This window comes from Calypte anna, chromosome 2 (assembly GCF_003957555.1).
Source record: "Calypte anna isolate BGI_N300 chromosome 2, bCalAnn1_v1.p, whole genome shotgun sequence".
Lineage (NCBI taxonomy): Eukaryota > Metazoa > Chordata > Aves > Apodiformes > Trochilidae > Calypte > Calypte anna.
In genome coordinates this window covers 97750005-97770299 of record NC_044245.1, presented here as the reverse complement: position 1 = coordinate 97770299, position 20295 = coordinate 97750005, and the positions used below count along the sequence as shown (strand labels likewise).

The 20295-nt window shown below is 39.9% G+C and overlaps 1 protein-coding gene across 1 annotated transcript in view; it reads left to right on the top strand.

Annotated features, from left to right (window-relative positions):
- LDLRAD4 (low density lipoprotein receptor class A domain containing 4) overlaps positions 1-20295 on the top strand; it is a 189103-nt gene that overhangs the window by 30474 nt on the left and 138334 nt on the right. The window contains 1 exon segment of the mRNA XM_030445600.1: positions 6288-6428. Coding sequence (XP_030301460.1) covers positions 6288-6428 — 141 coding nt within the window.

Sequence of the window (20295 nt, the reverse complement as noted above, 5' to 3'; positions counted from 1 at the left end):
GAGGCATCCTGGAGACAGGATGGTGTTTGAGCAAAAAAAAAGTTTCTAGCAGGGGTGAAAGCTCTTTTCATAATTCCCCAATGGACTTCAGGAGGAGACCTTTCTTTTTCTTTTCACACTGGAAATGGGTATATATGGTAAAAAAAAATCACAGACAAAAACCAGCATCGCTGACAAGTCTTGAAATAAAAGGGGTCTTTCAGTTGTCCCCACAAGGTCTAGTGTAATTTCATTCAGGCTATTAATGAAGGGAAGCTCAGTAAAATGTCCTGATGCCCTGAACTGGTGAACTGAAAAGCAGATTTCACTATCTGGGTACAAGAATATTGTGTTTGCTTCCTTTAGCTACTGACATAAATAGTTACTGGTTAGAGGGCATAGCTTCGGGCTTTGCCTTAAGAAGAAGATGACAATATAATTGCTGGATAAGCAAGTGAGCATGGGGGACTGCAAGAGGGCAGCAGCTCAGCAAATGAGACTGGTTTTGAATCACTAACACTCTTCTTTCAGTCAGCCTGGTTTTAAGGCTGTAATCTCCTCTGGGCAGAGGAAGTCTCTCGGTCTCCATGTTGCGTGGCTCTGAGAACAGACTCCAGTCCTGCGAGGCTGTGGGTAGCATGGACAGGTCTGGGACTGTGGCTTACAGCTCTGCTTCCTGCTTGGCATAAGCTGATCTGCTTTCATTTTTGCCGGGATTCTTCTTGGCATTCTTTTTATGAAGCATTTGTTTTGTAAAGACCTGTTTATCCCTCTCTTCCCTGCACCAATGGAGGTTTGTAAGATCGCATGGCAGCCTGCCATCTTCCTTACTAACCAAGCTTTTTCCCAAATAAACATGTTCCTTGTGTACACTGCCTCCTATTTATGATTTACTTCCCATTATAAAGCTGCAATCTACAATATTAAAAATGATACACAGATGTTTATCAGAGATTGAGCAGGGTTTTATTGTACTGACTCTCGTATTTGTAGTCTATATTGCTTTAATCTCGAGCAAAGTGTGCTTCCTTCCACCCTCCCCAATTTGTTACTCCTGCCTCTTATTACCCTCATAACAGGTGATGATGCCTTCTAAACATATTTTCTTTCAGTCTGCTAGATGTTGCAATAGGAACAAAAGTATGAAGAAGTATGATGGCATACTTAAAATGGAGTCTTTACATAACAAATTAGGCTTTTATTCTGGAGATCTGGATGCATCTGGAGGCAAAGATTTTTTCAGTCTACTTACATGACACCAGCAGGATATTTGATCACCCTCTGCTGGCTGTGCTGGATTTTGGGAGAGTGCTTTTACATGCTGGTTAAATCCCAGTTGTGACTTAGGCTTTCGTTTTGTGCATTTGAACTGTGTTACTGCAGTTCAGCCACAGCAGTCTAAGATCACTGGCTGTGTATATAGTTTTTTATTTTTTATTTGAATGGATGGAATAGAATTCTGCCCCTGAGTCAGATAATAATCTCAGACCCGTTAAATAAATAGCTGTGACATGCATCGTAACAGTGGCCTAAACCCCCATATTTTTTCAATATGACATTTTGTCACTTTTTTTTTTTCTTGGCCTGTGGTTAGACTTGCATTACAAAAACAAACAGCACTTAGCTATAATTAAAAATGCCCTACAGTAAGTAGGATGACAAAACAATGGGAATGCTCTTCATATGGATGAAGTCAAGTGTAAATGAAGTCTAAAAGAATTAAGCTGAATGCAAAGATAAGATTATCTTGTTGAGTAGGCACAGAAAGTGTAAAATAAGCTGACCCAATGCAGCAGATCTTACTTTTCACAATAAAAAAACTCTGATCAGAGGATTTTTTTTGTATCTTGAAACAAACCCATCTTACACTGTTGGAGCTGAAACATACCCTTCAATTAATATTGAGTACAAATGCAGTCCTACATTAATGGGTATTTGTATGTAGAGAGTTTATACATGTTTATATCAACTTTGAACATGTGAGCAGTATGCTACTGACATGTGGGAAGGGGAAGAACAGGAAGGGTGATGGCTGAAGGGCAGTTTATGAACTGAAGGAAAGAGGAGAAAAAAGTCATGCAAAGGCAGTTGCCACTTTCCACAAGTAGACTGATGCCCAGCCAGTGTCCAAGCAACAGGAAGACCAGGAAGACAAGCCTCCCTTTTTTTTTTTTTTTTTTTTTTTTTTTTTTTTTAATTGCTGAGCATGAGGCTATTTGGCATGGAGGATCCCTTTGGTCAGCAGTGGTCAGCAGTCCTGGCCATGTCCCCTCCCAGCCTATTGCTCACCTCTTGCCTACTGCCTGGGTGTAGCCAAGTGAGAAAAAAAGGAAGCCTCAATGCTATGCAAGCACATGCTCAGCAATAGCCAAAACACTGGTGTGTTACCAACCTTATTTTGGTCTCATCTAGTTCCAACCCCCCCTGTATAGGCAAGGACACCTCCCACTAGGTCAGGCTGCTCAAAGCCCCATCCAACCTGGCCTTGAACTGTTTAAGGGAAGGGCCATCCACAGCCTCCCTGTGCAACCTGTGCCGGTGTTTCACCACCCTCACACTAAAGAATTTCTTCCTCATGTCTTACCTAAAACTCCCCACTTATCTCTTAAAGCCATTGCCTCTTGTCCTATCACTACATTCCCCCTTCTAAGAAGTCCCTCTCCAGTTTTCCAGTAGGCCCCTTCAAGTTCTGGGGGACCTCTATAAGATCTCATCAGAGCCTCCTCTTCTCCAGACTGAGCAAGCCTTCTCAGTCTGTCTTCATAGGAGAGGTGCTCCAGCCCCTCTGATTCTGTGTGATTCTGCCCCTGTACTCAGCCCTCGTGAGGCCACACCTGGAGTACTGTGTCCAGTTCTGGGCCCCCCAGTTCAGGAAGGATATCGAGGTCCTGGAGCAGGTCCAAAGGAGGGCAACCAGGCTGGTGAAGGGACTCGAGCATAGACCCTACGAGGAGAGGCTGAGAGAGCTGGGGTTGTTCAGCCTGAAGAAGAGGCGGCTCAGGGGAGACCTCATCGCTCTCTACAACTCCCTGAAAGGAGGGTGTAGCCAGGTGGGGGTTGGGCTCTTTTACCAAACGACTTTCAACAAGACAAGAGGGCATGGACTTAAGTTGTGCCAGGGGAAGTTTAGGTTAGATATTAGAAAGAATTTCTTTACGGAAAGAGTGATCCGTCATTGGAATGGGCTGCCCACTGAAGTGGTGGATTCTCCGTCCCTGGAGATATTTAAAAAAAGACTGGATGTGGCACTCAGTGCCATGGTCTAGCAACCGCAACGGTGGTTCAAGGGTTGGACTCGATGATCTCTGAGGTCCCTTCCAACCCAGCCAATTCTATGATTCTATGATTCTATGATTCTATTTTCTTTGTGGCCCTCCTCTGGACTTGCTCCAAGAGGTCCATGTAGTATGTTGGGGGTGGGGTTTCACAAGAGCTGAGTCTCATCCTCTTATGGTAATGTTTAAAACCAGAACTTTAAAGTCTTGAGTAGAACTACTAAAAATTTAATACTTCCTTTTCTCTTTTGTCTGAAGACAGTGTAATATGGTGGCAAAGAGAACCCCAAAGTTCTTAGGTTTAATTGCTTTTCAGTTGACATCTTTCTTGAGCATTTTAATCAGTGATGGGGAAAGCATGGAGAGCCTTGTATTAGGACTCAACACAGAGGCACAGGAAAGAAGAGTAAATACTGAGGCCAAAGTAACGTGCCAAATATTCTAACTTAAAGCAATATGGTTTTTGGTATTTGTCTTTCAAATTGAAGCAGTATGTCCATTATCACTCGTAATTTCACCCTGTATTATATTCCTCTTTTAATATACCTGGAAAGTTTGAACCCTTTCATGCCAACTTTTCTAATCCTCCAAGGCAGCTTTGTTTTTTTTCTTGTTCCCTTTTCTTACTTCATTAAGTTGCAGAAATGAGTCCTCAAGTGTTGTAATTACCAGATTATTAATATGGAGACAGATCTTTTAACTCTCTATCCAAAAGTAACTGTTAATGACCTTCTTAGTTCTTTGCATTTCAAAGGCTTACTCTTTTATTTTACACTATATATTCAAACCAGAAAACCTAAGCCCCTTAAATGCCTCTTCAGGTCTGTGTTGTAGCAGAGGACAGTGAGACAAAAGAACAGGGAAAAACCACTTTTTTTTTACAGTATTTTGATGCGTTGTTTGAATAGCTCAAGTACTACAGGGTTGGACAAAAAGCTTACATTTTGAGGACCAAGCAGTTTGACAGAGTGAAATATTTTTTTCCATAGGAAATTATTTTCTTCCCTTGCATAGCATTTTATGACTTTTATTTATGTTTCAAAGTGGCATTTTATATCTTACACATGTTGATTCATATATTTTTTCAGCAGCAGATTCTTGCTGTGTTGTACCAAAATGTTATTCGTCTTGATGAAAAGTGTTTAGAGTGAAGTTCACAAATAACTTTAAGCTGCATAGCAAACCTGCAAAGAAAAAATATTTTGTTCCTTTTCCCATTTTGTTTTTACTCTCCTTCCCTATTGCTGTGATTATGTTATACATCAGGTATGCGTGGGTAAATATCACACCTAAGTAACTGTTTCAGGGCCTTTTTAGAATTAGAGGTCCCATCATTCAGCCTTAGGTTCAGCCTAAGTCCAAGTACTCTTAGGATTAAAGGAAAGTCTCTTGTTAATACTGTTGAAGATGAAGAAATGCTGTCTCTGTGCTGTGAAGGACCAGAGATTATCTCTCTGGAGCAGAACCAGCTACAAACTGTAGCCTTAGGGAAGCCCAGGGTTCAGGGAATGCCACTGCTTTAATAAACTACTCGTGAGTGTTTCTAATGCTGTCTAGTTCGCCTCTGCTTGTGAATGACAATCACTAGAATTTATCAACATGCTGGAAGTGTAATAATTAAATTATAAATTGTCTATATATATTATGTCCTCTGCTCTGTATGTGTCATGTATTTAACTTTGGAACAAGCTTAGTAAGGAAGCTTTTTATAATTGCATGTCCGTTTTTGTGAACATTTCTTAATTACATCTCAAATACTTACTGTAAAGCTTTGTTTCTAGAAGTGACATTTAAATGATCCGTTTAGCAGAAGGGCAATGGAATTTTAATTATCAGTCATCTACCATAGCAGACATCTTTAGCATTTAATGCCTTATTTAAATATTGAGGTATTACAGCTTTAGAGAGAGGACAACGCAGTCAGACTGAAGCCCGGGCTGAGTGGGCTCTGAAAATTGAAGAAAAAACATCCAAAATGAGAAAGCACTGGCCTGTAATTCCCACAGAAAGCCACCACTTATGGAATCTTTAGCAGTAAACAAAAGGCCAAGGATAGAAGTTATGTCATCCCTGTCAGAAGGGCTAACTGCATAGCTCTCCTGTCAGTGTAAACCTTGATAGAGAGATGAGACAGGGAGTTTTTCCTTGACATCTTTTTTTTAAGAGCTAGAGGTCAGTCTAGTGAGGTATCTTACACAGGGGTAGTTATCCAGGATGCATCCTTTTGCAGAGAAAGGGAGAAAAGTAAGAAGGAAGTTGAGGTAACAAAGTCTTTTTTTAAACACGTAGTCTCACAGGAATTGTTCCCATGGTGGAATCATATTTAGGGGAAAATGTTCAATTTTTTGTTATGAATAAAATGTAAAAAATACAGCACGCCTGCATATAGCATTCAGACACTTAATAGAGGTTTTAGAAGCTTACCAACATTGTAAAGCAAAGTAAAGCAAACTGATGTGTGAAAGTTCTGTGTGCAGACACTGAGTGCTTGGTTGCAATTAGTTGGGAGACTGGCAAATTGGCTTTGGGAGGGTAGTTAAGGAGTAACTGTCTGTGTCTGGACAGGGTTGTTCTGTTTAAAAACTATACTGTTGCTGCTTTACTTTGTGCAATACTTCTTTTAATGTGGGACAATTTCTGGTTTAATTCATAATGCTGTCTTGCCCCAAGCATGCAGGGTGCCACACAAACATGTATGAGAACACGGTCTTTGCCCGAAGTGCACTGTGATCAACACAAACTGCAAAAATATATTGTCTGGTTTTTTAGAAAGAAAAGTTTAATTTCCAAAAATTTCAAATCTGATTTACTGGTGGATTGATTCTGGTGATTTGGAAAGTGTCACATATGTATGTATATGTACAATGCTGCAAATACTATATTATTTATTTCAGTGTTGAAATGCCAAAGATCCATTCACCATGGTAGCATCTGCTTGAAAAATACTTCCTTTCATATCAGTCATTGTAGCAGTGAAGAAGATAAACATTTAGTTCCTCACAAATTTAGTTTGGTTTATCTTTTGTTTTTCAGAGTGCAAATTCACCTGCGCCAGTGGTAAATGCTTGTATCTTGGCTCATTGATTTGTAACCAGCAGAATGATTGTGGGGATAACAGTGATGAAGAGAACTGTCTGCTTGTAACAGAGCATCCACCTCCAGGCATCTTTAGCTGTAAGTACTGGCACTTTGTCTGCATCCTTGTATGTATGTATGTATGTATGTATGTTGAATATGTCTGTTTACCTCAGAAATCAGTCTGTTTAGAAACTTGGTCTGCAGTATGGTGTCCAAGGGGATGCAGCAGAGGAAGTAAATACCACTTTTCTCTGAACCAGCAGTGATTTGTAACATGCTTTCTTTCCGTTTGTAAACCTGGAAAATTGTAGTTATGCAAAGGGAATTTGTTCTGCAGACATTGAGGTTATAAACATGTGGATCATATGTGGCTTCTGAGAAAGATATCGTAGTATATAAATGTTTAAATAAGTTGTTTCTCTGAGGTTCTAAACACAATTTTATACTTTGCCTGTGTGACAATCTTTATATGCTATTAAGACTGTCAGAAAGTTGTAATCTTTCCAGTCATCATTCCTGTTAAGCAAATACATTTTTGTATTGCTGAGATCAGCATCATTTGGTAGTTCACTGAGCTTTTTTAGGTATATATTTAAAATAGCTTTAGTTGCTATTCTGTGATGCATAAATATCTCCCACAGAGTGCTAGGGATTATTACCAGAATCGTTCGCCTAGTGCTTTGCTTTCAGAGATGTATGCTGGAATCCAACTTTGATTTTTGTTTTCTTATATTCTGCAATAATTTCTTTTTAAACCACAGTTGAGCCATCTGGATGGATGGGGGAGAAATTTTCCAATAATGCTTCTGGTCTACAAGTACAATGGAAGTGCTGTTATGTTATGGCTTTCCAAATGTCTTGTAGTTGTTTTTTTTTTTTTTCTGCCATATTGACATCCCTCAGCGTGCTGTTTTACTCCTGGTTGTGACTATGGCTTAGGAATATCTGTGTTGTTATCTTTTTAATAATAGGAGTTATAAGCAGCATGTATCTGTAATTTTTGTAATGCATGCATGTGCCATTAAGCAGGATAGAAATTGCTGGAATGGATTCATAATAGAAGATGAAATCAGATGTTGGATAAACATCTTCCTCTGTCCTCTAACCTCCAAATGAACATGTCTCTAAATGTACTGTAGATGTTTTTAAATCGTGTGCTTTCAAACCTCTGCAGTGATTTCAGAGATTTTGAAATAATAATGGCTTGCATATGCTTTTGTGTTATTCCATTTTAGTTTTGTTTTGATTTGTTCACAAAATCAAGTGGAATTTTTTACAGAGCCCCATGACTAGCCATAGACTTTAGTGATGGGTCCGGATCAAAATATCACATATATTTGCCTATGAACTTAGGTTGTAGAAAACTTACAGCTTATTACTTGTGCTTGTGAAACTTGTAAGCATATCTTCAAAGTTCAACTAGAAGAATTTTTTTGACTGAAATACTGTACAGCTCTTCTCTTAAACCAAGCCAGCACCATCATTTGTCCAAAAGGAGCCATAAAAAACACCATGGTAGCAGATGGAGGGAAGGACTTCAGTGACAAGCAGCAACTGAAACATTGCAGATGTGGCCCTGTGCAGCTGCAGTGCAATGGTGGTGACCTGCAAGTTCCTAGGTGAAGCTCCTAGGTGGAAATCCCTAAGCCCTCTTCAGCTTGAGGTCTGATAGCTGGTGCACCAGTGGTTTTTCAGTGTCCCCCCGTGCAGTAATCACATCAGTACTTCGGCACCATGTGCTGCCCTTCCCTTCAAAAGGCCTTTGGACTGTAGAAGTCATTACTTGCTTGATCCAGGATGTACATACCTCTTCCCCTGTGAACACCTTGTCTCTCCAGGTGTTGCAGTAGGTTGTGAGCACAAAGCCAGGCATGACTGGAGGAGGGCAGTGCCAGTCAGTTTGGCTGCTTATCCCCCTTGCCTCCTACAGTGTAAGGTTTATCCAGACCAAACTCAAAAAATGTGTCTCTAAAAAACCTGCTGTGGTACGTTTCCTACTGCTTATGCAGAACTTCTCTTGGCTTGTTTCGTGATTCTGTAAAGTCCTGCAGGTCAAGGTGGCAGCATTTCTCTTACATTTTGGTGAATCTGGCAAAAAATACTTTGCTTCCTTCTCAAATCAGCCTCTTACACATATGAGGGCTGTTACCACCCATCTGTCAGTTACCTTCTGGAAAGGTTAAAAAAACCAAAACAAACAAACCCAAGTTCTTTCACATTAATTATGTTTCCTTAAATATGTAATATTTATTAATTTTTTCTGTATTCCTTCTGAAATGCAGTGTCCAATACTCCTGCTACTTCAGACCTCCCCACTGCTGAGTGAAGAGGTGACTAGTTCTGTGCTGTCCTTCAAGAACTGTATTTGCTGGTTTTGTGACAACATTGCAAATGAGGAGTTTGTAGAGGAAGTGTTTCATTTATTGATAGGGGCATTCAGAAGTGTTTAACTTTTTGTTTACATTGTGGCCATGAGAGCAGTTCAGTATTTGTTGCATTTAGGGGTATCAATAGTGACTGTACTTTTTCTTTGCAATAGGGACTGTGCAACAAGGGTTTTTAAATAAAGGGACTTCTATTTTAAATAAAAAAAAAAACCAAACAAACCAAAACAAAACCCCAGTGAAACAGGGTCCTAATAGTGAAATAGAGAGAAAAGAAGATCAAAGCTAATGGAAAAATAATACAGCCATTAAGAGTTGTTAAAAAAAATGAGGATTACTGATATTTATCATGTACTGGCTATTAAACAGGCTGCTACATGGTAGAAATCAATGCCAATTGGTAATAGGAAAGAGCATCATCATGATAATGGCATTATTATGGTTGTATTGGGTTATACCACCCTTGAAAAAATGTTTCTAGAATTCTTGTTGAAGTGAGGTCCCTAGGCCTTACCGGGATGACAAGTTAAGAAGCTTGTGCATGCTTTTGCTATATGATTTTAATGGATATCTGTACCAGAGTATACCAGAGTATACAAGCTTGATATGTCCCAGCTGATGAAGCTACTTTCCAACAGAGAAGTGCATTCCTTCATTGGCCTCCAATTAGTGACCAGACAGTAATACAGCTCAATAAGATGAAAATGAGTGCTACAAAAAAGCATCACTTAAGGAAATTTAAAGCAGGAATTTTTCTGGCAAGTGTTACGTATCAGCTCTTTTCTTGCTTCTGCACAGTTCTTGAATGGGAAGGAAACTGTTGAAGGAGCCATGTGTACGTGTGTGCTGGTTTACATCTGAGCAGGGTGCCCTGTTTCTCCCTGGGACTACTCCCGTCTTTACCTAGGGTATGTTGGTGCTACTGTCACATGCCTTCCTCTCTGCTCTTTCTTCGAAGAATCTTATGCTGTATTCAAACTTTCCATCCTCCTGTGGTAGAAACAGTATTAATAGCTTTTCACAGTAACACATAGACAGCCCCCAAATGATGTCTAAACAAATACATTTTGTATGGAAGGTATGCTTTAGCTTATTTAAGCAGTATGTGGCATGTTAGCCATAGCCCATATTTCCTGGCTACTGAAGCATTTCTCATTTGTGTTCTTGCCAGCAGCCAAATCCAGAATGTCTCGTTGCAGTTATTGTTTAGTTTAGTTAAGTTGCATGAGCAGTGCTATAGAAAGATTTCTTTTTGTGGGTGACCTGCTCTGTGGATCTTGTAATGATAGCAAATGATTTCTTGCTATGTTATAGGAGTTTAATTCTCCCAGGCCTGGTGTTCTTCTCTCCTTCCTACTCATATCTGGTTCCATTGTGAAGGCTCTTGATTCGGTCTTTTAAATGTTGATTCTGAACTAAATAAGATACCTCATGTGTAAAAGATAACCAAAATGTGTATTTCTGCAGCCCTTCAGTTTTGATAATTTTCCTCTGCTGACTTGTAGGTAGGGATTCCTTATCCTGCTATGTGGTCAATTTAGTCTGTGTAGCACAGAGAAGTAGGAGGGCAGTTGTGGAAAATCTGTACCACATCCACGGTTTGTTAGAGGCTGGTTTGAGACAGCACAAGCTGCAGTCCAGCAAGCTGGTTAAAATACATGCTAAGGTGTTTAATCCAAACATGTGAAGGTAACAGCTTGCTCAGTTTGCAGTGGGATTTTTAACACGTTTGGTGACACGTGTTGGAGCATCCCTCCCCCTCCTCAGTGAGGATGCTCCGAGGTTACTACACATTTCCCCACCGGTAGCTTCTTGCAAAGCAGCCCGTGCCAGCTTGCTTTCGGTACGTCCACTTACTGTTTTTATTTTCATCAGCTATGAAGACTTATTGATCGAGATAATGGAGATGACTGTTCTTTTAACGCTAGTTGGAGGTCAAGGGTGCGTTTAACAGCGCAGAGCCATGATAGGAAAAATGAGATGAAGAGGAGCATTTTAAACATTGCAGCCTTGGCCTTGGCGGCAGCTTGCCGCTCCACGTGACCCGCAAAATTTGGACTCCGAGGAATTGAAACAATGTGCCTGCTTCTAGCAGGACACAGTTCATTTGTTCAAACATTTCCCTTTGTTTCATAACAAATGATCAGCCTGCCTTGTCCTGCTAAAAGTAAATCAGATTTTGAAATGGGAAAGTGTAGTCTGTTGTCTGCTTGCTGGGTGCGGTATCCAAGTCATGTCTAATTGAGAAGGGTTGAGGTGGTGGGGATTTTAGTTCTTTAATTGCTTAGTGGAAAATATTACAGGTAGTTACCTCTGCTGTGATCTGTATGTGTTCATGGGTATATGAAACCCAAATATTGAGATGCTTGAGAATTTAAAGAAGAATTAAATAAGGGAGAACAAGTCCTTCTTGTCATGTGAAAATTATGTCTTCATCGAATTTCAAGTTGTCAGCATTGATGGAGGTGATGTGTCATGGCTGTTTTGGCATAGAAGAGTTTGCTGTAGGAGTTCATTTTCCTCTGCAAGGTAAAAAAACCCAAACAAATCAAATATGTAGCTCTCCCTTTCACCACCCCCTCCTACTTCTGTCAGCTCTGAGCCCTGCAGGGGGCTGGAGAATGATTCTGTTTTAAAAACACAAAGCTCAATCAAAGGAAAATATTTTGTTTTAAGAGACCTTTGGCATCCCCCTCTGACTGTGACACCAAATTTGCACAGATAAAAACAACCGCTTAGATTTACATCTTGATTGTGATTCTGCTTTCATGTGTGCCGGGCTGTCCCACTTCAGGTGAAATTTATCCATTTCTTTAAATATTTAGCAGTCTAGCGTTGATGTTAATGAAAGTCTGGCACTGCTATTTTGAGCATTGCAACAATGATAGTAATTTTCAGTGTCAGATTACTGCTTCTCGGAGGAAAAGGGAGATGGGAGGAGGGAAGAGCGGAAAAAAAAAAAAAAATTGTTTCGGGTCTAATAGAGTTTGTCATCAGCCTGGCTGTGCCAGACAGATGGATCATGAATACTGTCTAGACGCTCTCTGCCTGAGTGGAGCTGTGGTCTCTAAGGACAAGCAGTGAGACGCCGGCTTAAGTGACTGGGGAAAGCCGGGACGCGTTCCCCTCTGGTCAGGGAGCGATCCGGGCTGAGCCTACCCCGGCGGGGAGGAGGCGAGGCCCCGCTGGTGCTGGGAGCCCGTCAGAACCGATCTCAGCCGAAACCGGGCGATTACGAGGCTTTAGGGGGAAGAGGAGAGGGATGGTGTTACGGTGCTATTGATTTCAGCTGCATCTGCCCAGGGACAGCGGGGTTATTTAGCTGGAAGTATAGATCTCGAAAGGGGGGGGGTGGATTGGGAGTGCCAGCATCTGGCCATACAGCACAGGCACAAAACTGCTCCATCACCTATATTTATTGATTGGCTTACTTATTCACACTATACACTTAAATGCTTATTTACTTGCTTGCTTTCGCTTGATTTGGCCCACTTGTTCAGAAGGATTCATCTTTTCTCCCTACCTGGAGCTCCATATGTCCCTGCCTGTTAAGATGAGGTTACATGGGGCTGCCTGCAGGTTGGAACCAGGGGCGACCTGTGTCTTGCATAACCAGGGGCATATCTTGCACTATTTAGTAGATTTCTCATGCTGTTATGTGTCCTTTCTCTGACACTAAACACAACAAGGAAATGAAAACTTTTGATGTAGACAGCAATAAATATTTTTTTGACTGGTGGAGTTAAAACAAAATCTTAATTTGATACACACGCTAGCTTACTTAAAAAGCAAGAGGCTTTCTGTTGGTTTTTAATTACAGAATAAGCCACAGCATTCTGAATTTTATTTTTCTGTATAAGTAACTAAATACTAGATGGGTACTTTTATATAGAAAATCCAGTTGGTTTTCAGCCTGTAATACAGTCTTATTTCTTCAAATGCTAAAAGCAGGCTCTGTGCTTGTTTTGAAATAATTTCATCTTTCCGTAATTTTAAAGTACATCATGGAATGTCAGCAGTTAATATGAGCTTGAAAATCTGAAAAAAAAAAAAAAAGTTAAGGTGATTTTTGTGTTTTCCCATGTTTTTTTTTAAATACTGTGTTTCTTGGAGTAGAATGCTGGTCCCATTAATTCTTTAATAAAACTGCAGTAGAATTCAGTAATGCTAGAGCTTACCCTTCTCCATCTGGAGCCTTCCAGCATCAGCAGCTCTGACAAGGCAGACACACATGTACATGGGCACTAACAACCATGAAATACGCTGGTACAACATCAGGTATTTGCATCTGCTTACTAACAGGGCTGAACTCAGCTCCTGGTAAGGAATTTCCATTTCACAAAGTTTCCAGCTTAACATTAATCATATTTTTACATTTGATGAGAAAAGAAATAAAAGCTTACAGTGCCCTTCAGATGAAAATGTGGAAATTTCAATAGCTCTGAAGTGCTGTATTATTCACTTGCAAGGTGTGTAAGTCAGTTGTATCACCTTTAATCAAGATCTAGAAGTGACATTTGTTAAAACGGTTTGTGTTTGTTCTTCATACACATTTCATTCACCCCTCCTTCAACTCCAGTTAGCTTTTAGGAAACTTCATCTACTACTGAACATTACAGTTTTGTACAATTATGCTTGGTAGTGCTTTTGCTTTCTCATGTTTCCTTTTCCTGCTGCTGATTTCTTAGAGATGGGGGAAAAAAAAAAAAAAGAAATTTGAAGTGCTGAGAGTGTAGAGTGTATTAAAATCTTCAAAGACTGATCTTTATGTCTCTGAGAGAATGCTAAACTTCAGGCTGGAAATCTGGAAATCAGAGCAGTAGTGACAGGCGTGATGTTACTTTCTGTAGGTATATTTGGCTCTGCAAGAGACAGAAGCTCCTTGAGGGATGGGTATGAGGAAGGGATATAATCTCCTGTAGACTCTGAGGGCCCCCTTTATCAAACTGTTTTCTCCACCAGAAAAGCACAGTAACAAAAATGCTTCATAAATGCAGACCTAAAACCGAAGTACTAAAACTGAAGCACAGTATCCTACCACAGGCACAATTCTCCCCCTGGAGAGAAGAGCATAAACTGTGAGATAATTGTTTTCATAAATTTTTTCACGTGCAACTAGTAGGTGCTCAAACCTACTGAAATGGAGTGGAACTGAGCAGCTTTTGTTGATTTTATTTTCAGTCCACATTAGTAAGTACTGTTCATTGCTGTCTTTCCTCTCTACGTTTTCCTTTGCAGGGGTCACACTGTACAGTGCGCTAGGAGCTTGCTGGCTGCATCTGTGCAAGTTTCAAATGCAGTACTGAAAGTCTGGTGTATGAATTTTAAAAACCATCACTCTCCTTGTCATTCATTCAGATGGGTTATCACTGGTAAATGCTTATTAGGAGCACTGCATTTGTCCTGTGATTGCACTTGGCTATTAAAAGCCTAGAGGAGCAGCTACAAAGTATTTCTTTTGCACACCATTGGAAGATGGTCGGGTGCTTAGGTAGCATGAAGATTACCTCTGTTTTCATATAGTTTAAAGCTTTAGGAGAATAACCTCACAAAATAGAGTCACAGTGTCAAACCAGGCAACTTTCCTTCTCTAAGAGTGCTGCAGACAGTGATATTTAATTGCTTTTCATTCTGCAGGTGCATATCTGACCCTTTACCTCCAAGAACTCTCCATCTCCCTGAAGAAATGTACCACCTTATTTTTTCTTAAGCAGATTCATAACCTTGTATTGTGATGTAAAGCTGATCTGAAGATGAATTAGGAATTTGCTTCTATGTTTTGGAATTAATAAATGGACACTGAAAAAATTGTCTAAGGTTAACATGTATCATCGTATTGATGCAGAAAGTAATCTGCTTTTTGGTGATCTCTGTGATCTGTATTGTGTGAAAAAAAAAAAGTTTTTCCATATCATGGGACCAGAAATGTGTATAACCAAAGCATGTTGCTTTGGTCATTTGTGTGCAGCTCCCCAGTTTTCTCCACAGTTTTGCAAGTGCTTGAAACTGGCACAAGTCAGTGCTGCCCATTGTTGCTCCCTCACTTGTCTTTGTGCAAATGCCTTCTGCCAGCACAAAGCAGAGAGCATTACAAGCAACTATTCAGTGGTGGTTTATCCTTGATTGGTTTAAGGTTTCCATTAAACAGTGGTGTTATTAAATGCCTTAGTCCTTGCCTCACTAAAACATTTGTTTAAAGACCTTTCCCAGAATACAGGAGAGTTTGGTAATTAAGGCCTAATTGTTGTTTTTTACCTTCTCCCCCATTTTGAAAATATTGTTTGCCACTTTTTATTACAGAAAAATAGAAGAATGAAGCATCAGAAGGGGTCTCTCATGGCTGTTCTCTCGTTTGGAATGAACCCATGCTAGCAGAGTGTGATATAACATTTCAAGAACAAAGTCCTGTTTGGCTTCAGACATGAGGCTTTATTGGAATAATGTTAGCTAGTTGAAAAGGTTCATAGGAACAGCTCTTTTGCATCAGATTGAAAGATGCCCAGCTAGCCCAGTACTGAATCTGGCACTGCCCAGTTGCAGATGCTAAGAGAAAGAGTCCAAATTAGATGAACAGTTGTGCTTTTCCCGGTAGACCTGGTTCCTTTGAGGAATGCTATGCTGCTCTGCATGAGGAACGTGGGATTTCTGGCCTCCTGAGAGGATTTGGCGTTTAGGAAGAGCAGGAACTGAGATAAAGAAAAAAAAATCTCATTTCATAATTGTAAGAATGAGAGAAGATCCATCAACCCTTCATAACCAGTAGATGTGTGGGCATGTTGGTTTCTTCTGCATTCAGCACATACTTTTCATGTGTAGGCATTTTGAACGTAGGATACAAGTTTGAAAGTGCTGATTTCATGTAAAACTGAAAGACTCATTCCCTTGGTCTTTTCACTTATTTTGTGAAGAGCAGATATTTTTAATTTCTCTAAGAGTACTGTTTTTTCAAAGTGGTGTTGGGTTTTTTTGGTCAGGATTTTGTGAGTGTATGACATCTTTATATTTAATATTGGACCAGCTTCATCTTGCAATGAAAGTAGGTTTAAATTTGGCTTTGATGTTTAAAAAAGGAAGTGCACACACAAAGCCTACTGTGTGTAGAATACAGTTGCTACCTGTGACTGTAGCACAGAGGCATCCAATACTGTGGGGGTATGTGTCTGTATATTACAGCAAGCTTATAGTCATTTTGTTTTTATTTACATGCATGTTGTATGCAAGCCTAAGGAGTGAATACAGACTGATTAGCATTAAGAAAAATATCAACAACATAGAAAGATCTGCACCTGAGCTCCTATGAAAACAAAAATTGGTATTTCTTTGTTTAAAAATCCGCACTCTTTTAATTACAGGTTTACGGTTAAAATCAAGACTGAAATATTTTTTTCACGTTCCATATAGGCCATAAATTAGGCAGATGACCAAGTGTTCGTACTGAGACACTGTTAGGAGCCAAGGGAAAACAGCTCAGGAAAGTGAGCTGTTAAATCACTTATCTTTTGTATGTGATCAATGACTTTCCTATAACTTGGGAACACAGTCTGAGAGGCTAGAGGGAGATGCATGTTACACAGCATTAATCCAACCATACATGATAAGATCACAGCTCTACTTATCTTTCCAGCAGTATTGATGCAGTGGTAGCTTCCTCTTTCCATCTCAGATTTCTTCTACCTCTTTGCCTCTGTTCCAGTTTTGCTATGTAACAGCTTCATAAAAGTAAGACAGCTTAAGGACTCGAGGGGTGTAGAGATAATAATGACGCACTATGTGAATACTGAGTCTGGCACCTAGTAGCACCTTGATAGAAATAGAAAGCTGTCATCACAGCATTAAAATATGCTAACAAGCTGAAGGAGGCTAATGGGCTGAATTTTTACAGTGCAGATGTTCATCCAGCACTTGTGCTGCATGTAACAACAAATGTGTGGGGGCTGATGGTGATATTATTGCGGTCCTGGCAGCAGAGTCCTCCAAGACAATCTCCCTTTCTTTTATATTTTACTGAGATTTAGAATGGTTTTTGTGATCTTAGATAGTGACTGTAAATGTGTATAAACAAATCCGTGTGGCTATGACTGGTTGGGCTAGGGTTGTCTTCATTCAAATAGGGGAGTCTGTGAGATTGAGTGCACCCCTGTGCTGTGGGGATCAGTATCTCAGTCTTTGGATGTTTCATGCTTTGCATTTTAGATCATTTTATTGTTGTTGGTTTCAAAGCCTAACTTTTTGTCCAGAATTACACATCTGCTTTGAGAAGCAGTAGAGCCACAGTCTGATGGTAAGGGTTATCTCCCTTTGTTTTCCAGTGGAGACTTGGTGGTCTCCTGGAGAACACAGTCACCTGTATTCCACCCCCAATACCTCAGCCTGACCACCCATCTCATGGTACTTCACATATTCATTCTTTTCCTTCACATTCAGCTAACTTGCAGCTAATGCCAAGACTGATGCCGCTATCTTGCAGAACCTTTCAGCCATTTCAGTAGGAAATGAACCTGATTTCTTTCCAGCTGAATCAGATATTCCTGAAGAAATTACCATTCATACCAGTGAAACATTTGGTAGGCATTGTTGGGAATCATTATGTTGCAATCATATGTTCATTCAAACATCATTATGGTTTTTTTTTTCCCCCCTCTCTGACAAGGATACTGGCTTGTTTGTTTTAATTATCAGGATGAAAGGTGCATGTGGCTTTTGTTTGTAATAAGCAGCAGCTCTCACTGGATGAATACCTGTCACTTTTGATAGGCTATGACAATGTAGATGGTCAGTCAACTGGCCATCAGTATTTATTTGGGGCTGGCAGTGCTCCTCCAGCAAATGCATTTACTTTCCACAGCCCCTTTTGACAAGCCTATTAGATAATATATGAGGACAATGAATTCCACTGATGGTAGAAAACTGAAGGAAGGACTTGAACTGATATGAAGAATGGAAGATTTGGTGACTGGTGAATAGGTTTTGCTAACTATTCCAAGTTTGCTTGGCATTTCTAATAGACTTCCTGTGCAATCCTGATGAAATAGTCAATGGTTTTCTTCCTTAGTTTCTTTATTTATGAAATTGAGATAATGATACTCATCTGCTTGCAGAAATAATAAAAGTTTAAATTTTTTACACGGTTAAAAACATGCAAGGAGATGTTAAGCTGAAACAACTCAGAAAAAGCGGTATTGTACTAGAAAAAATACGATTAAAAGCTGATAATGAGAATTTTAAAAAGTTTAGAAAATATGTGCTTGATGTTATATTAGCACATACTGTCCAATATGAATAAATGTATCATTCTAACTCACGTGTCAACATCTAAGAGCAAGGAAATGGATATCTGACATAATTTCTTTGTATGTACATAAAAAGTCAATTTGCATTAAAATGTGACTAGAGAGAATAGGAGTGAGTTTCATCAGTCAAATTTAATTCTATAATTGGAGCAGAATATCTTTAAAAATGGTGAATGTAATGCAATATAATGATACTCGGTTGTGTGTTAGTGAAGACTGAAGAGGAATATCAGAAGGATTTAATCAAATGAGGTCAGCAGTCAACAGAATGATGGATGAAATTCAATCTTGATTAATGCAAAGTAATTCATACTGGAGGGCAAAGGACGTGCTATTAGTACAGTTTATTGGATCCTAATTAATTGGGTAATTTAAGGAAAAGGACCAAAGCATCGCTATGTAGGGCTGAATGAAAACTTCTTTAGAAAATATAGTTGTGGTCAGAGAAGATATTTTGAATCAATAAAAATAGGATGTGAAATGTTATGGTGCTGCTAAATAAATCAACATTTCACCTTTATCTAGAGTGCTTCAGAACATGCTGTGGTTGTAGAAAACATAGGAAAACAGCAGAAAGAAATAGTGAACAGACTTTGATATGAAGAGAGATCAAAAAGGTTGGACTTGTTTACTTTTGAGTCTAGGTTAAGAGTAGGGAAAGATATACAGAACTATGGGTGTTGAACAGAAGTTGGGTCAGAATCCTTTTTCTGTGTTATAAGATTAGAAGATCACTCAGTGCAATTAAAAGCTGTTAAAAAAAGGATTTTTTCCATACATTCTGTCTCTGGGCTGTGATGTGTGTCATCACAGGGCAGAGTTGCTGAAGCAAGAATTCGTCCATATATAAAGAAAGGAAGCTTCAGAACACTGAGTCCACTTGTCTGTGATCTGTATGGAGAGAAGTGGTTAGGAAATGTGCAAAGCCAAAGTTTTAGGCGTTGAACTTATTTCTCACTGTAAAATTGAGTTGAGAGCTTGAGATGACATTTCCTTTATTTTTTTGAGAACTGAACATCCTCATCCAGGAGGGACATCATGAAGGTTCTCGTGTGGTGTGAAACTGAAGTCTCTAGCAAGTGGCTTGGAACAGCCACAGTTGGTGTGCAGCTATGATCAAAGTCCTTACGTGCAGTTTCCATGACTGAAGTAATTACTGATAGTGCACGTAACAGCCTTCCCTCTCTTCTTATAAAGCAGAAATCCAGACTGTCTTGTGGACCTGTTTTTCATAGAAGGTGGTTAACTGGCAAGGCTGGCACATTGAGTTGCTCAACAAGTGAAAACTGTGGCATCTCTGCAAGCCTGTGCTAGATTACTTATTGCACACCAGGCTCTCGCCCTGGGAGGGGCATTGAGCACACCCCCAGCACAGCAGAGCACACTGATGGGAAATGTGTGCTAGGAATTGCAGAGGAAGCCAGTTTAAGCAAGCAAGGTTGAGAACTAAATGTGTTGCAATATGGACTGGTGTTTGATTCTTTGAAGCTTCCTACAGCCCTTCTGTCCATTAGGCTCTGGTATTAAAGAATCCAGATACCTGAGGAAGATCCACTCCTTAAGCATAATGTAACCGAATTCCATACTTAGATGTTCAGCAGCAATAGGTGACATTTGTAGATCTCCTCTTTTTGCAGGAGGTGATAACAGTTTCTTTGCTTCTTGCAACACAAGCTATCCATTAATTACAACTTTGAGAGAGAAATGTGTGTAGGCTGTGAACATGCAGAGTGATGCAGAGAGGTGGGAAATAGATGTGTGGCCATATATGCCCCAGCCAGCTATTACCCAGATACCATCCATCTGCTAATTAGTGGCTGGAATATTGAATAACACTGGTGTTAGTGTGATTACTTGAATGCGGTCCTGCATCTGGGTTTCACACTTGTCTTAATCTCTTCACAGTGCCATAAGTAACATGCTTCGATTAAAATAATTTTAAAAGTGAGATACGTAGAACTTCCTTTTGACAACAGATTAATTTCTTGGTGTAGATGACTCTAAGTGTAGGGCCATCAGCTTTTTCTACCCTTGAAGGGGCAGCGCTGGCTTAACACTGGAGAGGAAACCTGACTCCTTCATTTTGCTTCCTGTCATGCAAGTGAACCCAGTGTGTGCCCTGTTAACAATTTTAAGTACCCACTTGATGATTCTCAGGGTACCTTTTTCAATGAAGCATCAGTGAAGAGCAGACAATACCTGAACTGCCATAGCTGGGGGAAGTACATGGTAATATTGCCTACATGGTAAATGGCTTCTGAGGAAAACTATTGCAGTCTATCTAAAGTT